Genomic DNA, 9,746 nt, shown 5'->3' on the forward strand with positions numbered 1-9,746 from the left:
GAGACATCCTTTCCACAGAGCCTCAGGGAGCTTCCTGCTCTGAGTCTGTCAGAAATGGGAGCAAGAGTTGTCAAGTGCCTTACTATGCCCAGCAGACTCCGTCAGAACCCGGCCACCACCAGGATCACCAGCCAGTCCCTTGGAAGAGGCAGTGACAGACAGACAGACAGTCTGGGTAGATGGCCAGGAGCAAATAAGAGAAGAGACACAGCAAACGTGGCTGAGGCTTTACTTCGATCAGGAAGGCCTAAGGCAGTGGTCATGTTACAGGAGCAGGGCCTGTAAACCAGTCAATGCTGCTCTTTCATGCAGCACGGGAACAGCTCGGGGCTGAGCTCCACAGGCCAGGGGCTAGGCAGGCCCCTCAAAGCAGACACAACCACTAACAGGAAGGAAGGTCAGGCTGGCTTTAGTGCAGCGAAGGGTCATGTTGGGAGGGGGACGTTCATGAAGGAAAGTGGGTAACCGAGGCTTTAAAGCACCTGCATGGGACAGGGGTTTAGGGGAAGTGAAGAGGGGACAATAAAGTCTTGGAGGTAAAGATGGGAATAAACAGGAGAAAGGAATGGGGAGGCAGGTGCTGGGATGCAGAGTCCAGTGCGCTCCACAGCCTGGGCAGAGGGCTGAGTATGGGCTCCTCACTCCCACCTCCTGGCCTTCAAGGCATTACTTGTTGCCCCAGACAGCCATCTTTGTGAACACAGGTCTTGGGAGGAAGCGGCTGGACTTCATGTAGGCAGAGATCTTCTCCAAGCCCTGAGACGGGGAAAACAAGGCCAGAGCTCAAGGTCAGCTGCCCATGAGGACAGCCCCACTGCAGACACAGCAGGTCAGGGCCTTGGCCACAGTCTTTCCACGTGGACTCAAGTGCTGGGACATCACACAGCCTCTTAGGGTCCCCAGATCTGCAGAGTTAACTCTTCCCGCTTCCTTTAAGTAATGTTGTACCACAGTAACAGCTAACACTTATGGAGATTCTACACTGTGCTGGCTGCTCTGTACCCAAGAGAAATTATAACACAAGCTTAGAAAATCCACTTGACTGCTCTGCAAGGCTGAATCTATTATCATCATTTCTCATGTGGGAAACAGAAGTTCAGGAACTACCTCACATTTAAATATCTAGTAGGGGGAACAGGGCTACAGTGTAGCCTGGTTCTGTCTCTCTCCAGTTCTGGCCTCTTTCTGCCAAATACTCTTCTTCTTCTGCCTCACCACCCCTCACACCGGGCCCTGTCACTTCTTGGCTGCATAAACAGTCTCCTTTTCCACAGAGGCTCTTCGCTTGTCTGGGTGTAGACACACAGAAGGGACCTCCAGCAGAACAAAGGGGCTCAGAACACACTCACCCAATGTCTCAGTAAAACCTGGATGAAAGTGGAATGGTGGCGGGGCGGGGTGGGGTGGCAGCGCACAAGAAAACGAAAGGCGAGACTAGGCTCTAATTATTTCCCTTAAAGCAGAAAGTCCAAAATTCTCTATCTAGTACCCGAGTAAAATCTCACTGTGCCCTAACCCATGGCATCTCCAGCCCTGCTGCTGCAGATTAGGTTACATGACACTCAGATGTGCTGTGCACAATTTTACTGGGATTGAATGCCCAGATAAGGTATTCAAAAAGATCCAACCAGGCGTAGCGGCTCACACCTGTAATCCCAGCACTTTGGGAGGCCGAGGCGGGTGGATCACCTGCGGTCAGGAGTTCAAGACTAGCATGGCCAACATGGTGAAACCCCATCTCTACTAAAAATACAAAAATTAGCCGGGCATGGTGGCGGGCAACTGTAATCCCAGCTACTCGGGAGGCTGAGGCAGAGAATTGCCTGAACCCAGGAAGCGGTGGTTGCAGTGAGCCGAGATCACGCCACTGCACTCCAGCCTTGGCAACAGGCTTGACCCTGGTACATCACAGCCCATGGCCCTCAGCTCTCCTCCACCCCTCCCTTCCCACCACCTCTTATATAACTCCAAGGCCACTCAGCCTGGACCAGAACCACAGAACCAGAGCTGATGGGAACTAGCTGAGCAAGCAGATCTCTTGATGGGGAGTGGAAAAGGGAAACAGATTCAAGGCTCAGAAGCCTGATGGACTAATGCCTCAAATTCCCAAATCTGTAGTAATGTAGGATTTGCTGCTCTCAAACAAGTTCAGCACACACCTCACAGGCTGCTCTGCCTGCAGGCCTGTCATTGTACTCATTTTCAGGATGGGTCAGTCATCTATGCATCTCCCACTGTGCCTCACACCCTGCCTCATGCAGAGAAGGTCAGTGAATAGGAGTAAAATCAGCGTGCTATTCATCTCACAGGGGGAACACGTGGAACATTGGATGGAAAAAAGAGAGGAAGAGGCCAGGCGTGGTGGCTCATGCCTGTAATCTCAGCACTTACGGAGGCTGAGGCAGGTGGATCACCTGAGGTCAGGAGTTCGAGACGAGCCTGGCCAACATGGCGAAACCCCATCTCTACTAAAAATACAACAATTAGCTGGACGTGGTAGCACACACCTGTAATCCCAGCTACTCAAGAGGCTGAGGCAGGAGAATCACTTGAACCCAGGAGACGGAGGTTGCCGTGAGCCAAGATCACTCCACTGCACTCCAGCCTGGGCGACAGAGCAAGATTCTGTCTCCAAAAAAAAAAAAAGAGGAAGAGAGGTAAAGAAGGAAAGTGCCCCAGCACAAGGCATTTCAGCATAAGCTCCTTCAACAGGGACACCCACATATGTACCCTAATCCAGCTCCAGCCACAGTTCTGGCTCTCAGGATTCCCCACATGGGGGTTTGATTGTGCAAAGCTTCTGGAGGTAGCTACAAATACTGCCTGTGGGTTTAGTTATTCAACATCAATGCTACTATGTGTCAGTCCTACTATTGCCAGCTGCATCCGTGGTCCTGAAGTGCTCTGCCTCTTCCAAAATGCCCTGGGCTGTGAAACCCAGGCTGGACAAGACCTGAGGCTTTTTCTTTTGTCACAAAAGGGAGAGCCCTGACTGCTGCCCATAGATCCAGAGGTTCACAGGGAGCCCAGCACAGTCTCCACTGGCTCTGAGACCCTGAGGAAGGACTGATTCTCTCATTCTCAGTTTCCTTATCTCTAAAATGGGGGAGATGATTCTACCACCCTGTAGCAGTGTTATAAATTTCAAATTCCACACAATAGGTATAATGTTCTGGGCACAGTTCGTGGCATGAAGCCAGCACTCAATAAATGCAAGTTATTCTTCCCCCCCCCCCCCTTGAAATGGAGTCTCACTCTGTCATCCAGGCTGGAGTGCAGTGGTGCAATCTTGGCTCACTGCACCTTCCACCGCCTGGGTTTAAGTGATTCTCCTGCCTCAGCCTCCTGAGTAACTGGGATTACAGGCACTCACCACCACACCCAGCTAATTTTTCTACTTTTTTTTTTTTTTTTTAAGTAAAGATGGGGTTTCACCATTTGGGCAGGCCAGTCTCAAACTACTGACCACAGGTGATCTGCCTGCCTTAGCCTCCAAAGTGCTGAGATTACAGGCGTGAGCCACCGCGCATGGCCATAAATGCGAGTTATTCTTTATGTGGCTTCAGGACTGGGAAAGCATCACAAAGGAGGGAAAGGAATAAGGGACATAAAGAGAAAGGAGGACAGGGGCATCACCTCAAATCGGGAGATGAAGTCCTTCAGGTTTGGGAAGGCGTCCAGGCAGCTGGGCTCAAATACTTGGTTTCTCTCAAGGACATCATAAGCGATGAAATCCACCAAGGTGATCTGGATAAGGCCAAGGATATGTGGGCTGAAACCTCCATAATATAGGAAGTATGACAAATCTGTAGTGTCCCCATCACACACCCCCATTACCTTGTCCCCAAGAAACCATGGCTGCTTTCCCAGAAACTGTGAGTAGAGCTTCAGCATTTCAGGGAGTCCCTCCAGGTATTCTGGCTTCAGTTTCTCCTGAGGCAGAAAACAGCTGTCAACACCCTCAGACATAAGCTCCCTGCACAGATGCAGCCTCCCAGGTTTGTGCATGGCCCCAGCTGGCCACGGGCAAGCAGCCATCTCCCCCACAGCTGGAACTGGGGCAGTGCCCAGGCTTTGATTGGATACATCAGCATTTATTTGACTCTGACTGGGTAGCTGGAGTCTTCCTGAGGTGATGGGATGGCAGAGCGGAATGTGACACTGTCCCTAAATCTGTCCCCACTGACCTCCCAACAACCTCTGGGTCAGCCCCAGGAGCACCTGAGCACCTGGCAGGCTCTGGACCCAGATATGAGCAGAATCAAGGATGCAAAGAACTAAAGGAGCTCAGAGAAAGAAGTAGAAAGTTCCTCCTAGTGGGGCAGCAGAAGAATACAATTGCCATTGAGTGGTTTCTGGAAAGATGAGGAGATATTCAGAGGATGAGTAGAAGCAAGGAGGGGAGAAAAGAGCCTCTGGCTGCCCCTAAGCTGCCTGTTAGGAAAATTGGCTGATCTCAGTGTATGTCAAGAGAGCACTCAGAAGACACCAAAATTGCAGGTGCCATTAGATTCCTTTGTTTTGCACTTGTTTTCCTCATAGTTTGTGTATTCCAAAGCAGGCAGATGATATAAACCAGTGGGAGAGATGGCCCAAACCACTGAGAGAGAGAATCTGGAAAGAGGTCATGGGTCAGACATGGAGGGGACTCTGGAAGTAACCATTACTGTCTAGAGAGTGAATTCATACCTGGAGAGTCAGGATTCTGTAAGTAGATTGGTGGGGAATTGATTTAGAGGTTTTATTTGACATGACTTTGGGGTTTGAGGGTCACTCTGGTGGCAGTATAGGAAATAGCTTGAAGGATGAGTAGCACTAAAGAGTTCAAATGGAAAACAGGAACCATGTAGATGGCAGGACCAGAATCTTGGCTCCCGATCAAAACTCTGCGGGGAAAGGGGTGACTGGGAGTGGGGTGGGAGACTCACAAAATCTGGGTCATAGCAGAGTCTGGCCAGCTGCATGCGGTTGTCCATCAGCTGGTTCTCCAAAATGTCTTCCCGAATCTTCTCCTTTTCGGTCTCCCCACCTACCACCCACAAAACATAGACTCACTCTCAGCATCACAGCCCAGCCAAGGCCAGGATGAGGCCACCTTCCCCTCACACACTGCAGCAAACCACACTCACACAGGTTGTGCTTGCGGGCAATGTAGCGCATGATGGCGTTGCTCTGGGTGATCTTGTGAGTCCCATCAATCAAGTAGGGCAGCTGGATGAATGGGAAACCGGGGAAGCTCAGTTGGGCCACCAGGCTCCCCAGCATCCCCTTCCCATAAGCAAGGGCAGAGAGGAGGCCGGGCACTCACTGTGCCTGCTCATGGCAGGCCTGAAATAAGAATACTGTCACATGGACGAATGAACTTGGATACAGAACATCATGGAGGGCTGTGTAGACAGCCAGGAGTGACAGAAATTGGGCAGAAGACTCCTGATCCTAACCCCTCTAAGCTGGGGAGAGGAGATGCGGTCAGAGACACGTTGCACTTTCCCCCAAAACCGCCCCTTCCCCTGCACCTACATTGGGAAAGTCCAGGCCCAGTTTGAATTTTTCATTCAGCCACTGGCTTCTGTCATAGTCAGGAGCTGTGGTGGGGAAGATGAAGTGAAAACAAACCTCCCCAGAGCCCAGCCCTCCTTCCCCGGGACCCTCCCAGGGAGCCAGTGGCAAGACCCCTGAGACAGGTGGATCTAGAATCTGACCACTCAGTCCCACATCCCAGGGATAAGGGAGAAAGAATCCCGGTGAGGGCTCTGGACCCCACAAGGCTAAGGCTTCCAGGGTTTAGGCAAGCCCTGAGGGACACCCATCCCAGTTACCCAGACAGGGGGCCCAGCATCCCGCCCCAGCATTCTGCCTTGCAAGGCCAGAGGGCTCCCCCACAGGGGCTCAGGGAAGGGACAGCCTGCAGCTCCAGCAGGAGAGGCCTGCGGAGTCAGCCACAGGTGGCCACCATCGGTTGCTTGGTGCCAGCCTAGTGTTAGTGGGCGGGGCCCAGACACGAGGGTGCCATTACCATCCCCCATTGTGTACTTCTTTTCCTCGTAACTTGAGCCTGTGTATTCCAGGAGCAGGCGGATGGAGTGGGCCAGCTGGGAGAGATGGCCCGCAGCTCGGGTCAGAGATTGAGGGTCCCTGACTTGGTGACTTCTCTGCACAAGGGGAGCCCCCAGTTTACACTGCACGTACCCATCGCCTCCTCTCCTTCCTGCCTCACACCTGCCCCCACCCCGCCCTCACCTCCGCCCCGCCACACGCACACACAGCGGTAAGTACAGGCCCTCCTGTGAGGGGCAGCGCTGAAAAGGAACCTTCCCTAGAGCCCGTCCCGCAGCTGCTCCACACTTCCCCACCCCCGCGCCCCCCGTCACACCGCCCAGCGGACCCTCGCTCACCCCGCGGATGTTCCAGTACCCCAGTGTCATGGGCATGGTGCTGGTTGCTACGGATTCTGCAGACAGGCTTCGGCGGGGCGGGGCTCAGACTTTGTGAGAGGCCCAGAGAGGGTAAAGGGGGAGCCTTGCTGCGACCCCGCCCCTCGGCCCGCCCTGCCCCCGAAACGCGCCAATCCGGAGACCCGAAGCGCGCTCCCGGTGCTGGAAGGAATAGGATCCCCTCCCACCTCCCAGCCCCAGGGGTTCCAGGAGAGAGCTCACGTGCCCAGAAGCCCGGCGGGGGCGGTGGTAGGGGGAGAACTGTTTGAGCCCAGGGGTTTGAGGCTGAACTGAGCTATGATTGCGCCGCTGCTGCACTCTAGGTTAAGCAAGAAAGAAAGGCTCTCTCTAAAAAAGAGAGAGATTCTGAATAAAGTAATAGCCTAATAAAGAAAAATAACACAAAAGAACATTTGGTGCTCAGGGATTCACTGGATAAGTTTTCAAAACTTTTCAAAAGGCATATATGATATAGATTGTTTTAAACTGCAGACACACATGGCATGACAGACCTAACATGGAAAGGACAACACAGGCAAGGATGATTGTTTAACTGTCACTTATCAGGCTAAATCCAAAGGTCAGGAATGCCGCCTCAAAGCAAAGAAAATGATGTTTTTGTCATAAGTGGTGCTGTGCTCCTAGGGAGCTTGCTGGGTGGGGAGAGAGAAAGGCGGGGAGCAGGGGCTGGGAGACTCCGGGGGAGGGAGGAGAAAGCCCATGTGGAAACGTTAGAATCTGGGGGAATCAGAGGTCTTTGTATTCATTCCTTTTGCAAATTTTTCAAACTCTGATATTAAATCAAAATAAAAAGCTAAAAAAAAACAAACTACCAGGACAGACATATACAAATATTATTAACTGAAATGTTCCATTAAAAACGACTTACCTTAAGTACATGAGTTACATTATGATTTCTATTATTATTTTAATACTAGTCTCCATCCAGCACATCACTGGGCTTCAAGTGGAGGTAACTTTGCCCCTCAGGGGACATGTAGGTCTGTCTGGAGACTTTGTTAATTGTCACCACTGGGAAACGCCCATGGCATCTAGTGGGTAGGGTTTGGTTAGGATGCTGAACACCCTGCGAAGCTCAGGACAGTGCACCACAACAAAGAATTCTGCCCTCCAAAATGACAGTACTGCTGAGGTGAAGAAACCCTCATCTAAAACCCGGCCAACGTGGTGAAACCCCGACTCTACTAAAAATACAAAAAATTAGCCAGACCTGGTGGCGGGTGCCTGTAATCCCAGCTACTCAGGAGGCTGAGGCAGGAGAATCGCTTGAACCAGGGAGGCGGAGGTTGCAGTGAGCTGAGGTTGCACCACTGCACTCCAGCCTAGGCGACAGAGTGAGACTCTGTCAAGAAAGAAAGAGAGAGAGAGAGAGAGAGAGAGAGAGGAAAGGGAGGGAGGGAGGGAGGGAAGGAAGGAAGGAACCCAGGAATGAGTCAAAAGTTGCAGTGGGAGAAACAAGGCCCTCAACATTCTGGTGTCAGGAAGGAGACCAGAGGACCCACTGCCCTGAACACCAGGTGGCAGAAGGGAGCCTTAAGATAATCTCAGCCAGTGCAGTCCCTGCAGGCATCAAGCTGCACATCAGGAATGAGAGGAGAACTGGGCAGGGAAACGGTCTACCAGGCGGACAGGCTGGGCAGCCTGGTCTTCCAGGGTACAGGGTAGGGAGTGTGGGAGTCTTTCTGCCAGTCAGCCTGCAGGCCTCCCTCTGCAGCTCTGAGCACATTATTCCAGAGCTGCTGGGGTAAGGCTAGGCAGGATGAACTGAACTTATTTTTGGAAGGTATCCACCCAGCCTGGGAAGCATGCTGAAACACTGTCTACCAAATACACGAAAATTAGCTGGCCATGGTGGCCCTTGCCTGTGGTCCCAGCTACTTGAGAAGCTGAGGCGGGAGGATCACTGGAGCCTGAGAAGTTGAGGCTGCAATGAGCCGTGATCACACCACTGCACTGCAGCCTGGGTGACAGAGTGAGACCCTGTCTCAAAAAAAAAAAAAAAAGGAAAAAAAAAGTCAAATTTAAAAAGAAGGTATCTACCTGACTATCGTGCGTAGAAAGGTCTCAAAAGTCACTGCCAATTTGCAATGACCTGACTGGACTCTCCCTGCATTTAACACCCCCATAGGGGTGGCCAAAAGTTGAATATATAATAAGCACCTGATGACTGCCACAGACATAGATATGAGTGATGCTAGTAACCACAGAGGCAGCCCCCTTCCCACTATTCACCCACCCTTCCAAGCCTGCCAGAGACCCTCACCCAAAATGAATCGGCAAATTGTGCAAGCAGATGTTTTGATCTTTGGAGCCTTTAAAATAATGATCAACAGGGAAATTTACCAGGAGAAAAGAGGATACCTTCCCTCAAAATCTCCTTGGAGTTTACTGCAAGGCATCTCAGACAGTGCTTTCCATATAGAAGAAGCCCACAGGTAATAGATATGCTGTAGCATTTTATCTTGTTTGATTTTTTAAAACTTACTCATTGATGATGGTGACCCACTTGTGTTTTTTTTGTTGTTATTTATTTGTTGTTGTTGTTTGCTATGTGTACTAGTAAGGGTTCTTCAAAATTTGAAGTGACGCAACTAAGATAAGCCTGTAGGAAAAGTGTGTGTTTATTTATAAATGTATCTATCTGTTATGGGAATTGGCTCACATAGTTTTGGACTGGAGAAGTCCCATGATCTGCCAACTGCAGGATAGAGAAGCGGGAAAGCCAGTGCTATCATTCAGAGTCTAAAGGCCTCAGAACAAAGGTGGGGGTGGGAGGCGATGCTGTTAGTCCCTGATGAAGTCTGAAGGCCAGAGAACCAGGAGTGTGGATGTCCCAGGATAGGCGGAGATGGATGTCCCAGTCAGAAAGATCAAATTCACCCTTCCTCTGTCTTTTTCTTCTCTCTGGGCCCTGACAGTTTAGTGGATGCCCCCCTTCATTGCTGAAGGAAATCTTTGCTCAGTCTTCTCATTCAAAGGTGAATCTCTTCTGGAAATACCCTCACAAATACAATAATTTTACCAGCCATGTGAGCATCCCTTAGCTCAGTCAAGTTGATGCAGAAAATTAACCATCACATTATGCCACAGGAAACCTAGAACAGAATCACAATTAATTACATTGTGCCTATCGGAGAAAAGCCTTGACTGCCACAAGATCATTCTTTAACCTTTCTCCAGGAATTGACTAAGCCACAGGTAGAGAATGGGTAAACAGAGAGTTTTATACAGGAGATTCAAGGACAGGTAGATTCATAGACTGTGATTCATTGGCAGAATGAATGCACACAC

At 50.9% G+C, this 9,746-nt stretch overlaps 1 protein-coding gene across 2 annotated transcripts; it reads right to left on the bottom strand.

Annotated features, from left to right (window-relative positions):
- Positions 1-216: 216 nt before the first annotated feature.
- Positions 217-6,525, bottom strand: LOC105516060 (glutathione S-transferase Mu 2). Of its 2 annotated transcripts, XM_011948103.1 has the most exons (8): positions 6,396-6,525; positions 6,017-6,092; positions 5,521-5,585; positions 5,130-5,211; positions 4,929-5,029; positions 3,838-3,933; positions 3,637-3,747; positions 217-756 (listed from the first exon to the last, which is right to left on the bottom strand). In XM_011948103.1, the coding sequence occupies exons 1-8, from the start codon at positions 6,429-6,431 to the stop codon at positions 667-669; spliced, it is 657 nt and encodes a 218-aa protein (XP_011803493.1). In that variant the 5' UTR covers positions 6,432-6,525; the 3' UTR covers positions 217-666. The 2 variants fall into 2 exon arrangements, with proteins under 2 accessions (XP_011803493.1, XP_011803494.1); XM_011948104.1 differs by lacking the exon at positions 3,637-3,747 and having other exon boundaries at positions 228-756; positions 6,396-6,488.
- Positions 6,526-9,746: the final 3,221 nt, after the last annotated feature.

The sequence above is a fragment of the Colobus angolensis genome, unplaced genomic scaffold (assembly GCF_000951035.1).
Source record: "Colobus angolensis palliatus isolate OR3802 unplaced genomic scaffold, Cang.pa_1.0 Scaffold273, whole genome shotgun sequence".
In the NCBI taxonomy this organism is placed as follows: domain Eukaryota; kingdom Metazoa; phylum Chordata; class Mammalia; order Primates; family Cercopithecidae; genus Colobus; species Colobus angolensis.

Bases quoted from the DNA above. Each gene is read 5' to 3' on its own strand.
- LOC105516060 (XM_011948103.1), bottom strand. From the start codon at position 6,431: ATGCCCATGACACTGGGGTACTGGAACATCCGCGGG. The intron at 6,093-6,395 runs GTGAGCGAGGGT...CATCTCTCCCAG, and splicing joins GGTACTGGAACATCCGCGGG to CTGGCCCACTCCATCCGCCT. The intron at 757-3,636 runs GTGATGCCCCTG...TCCCCGTCTCAG, and splicing joins ACTTCATCTCCCGATTTGAG to GGCTTGGAGAAGATCTCTGC.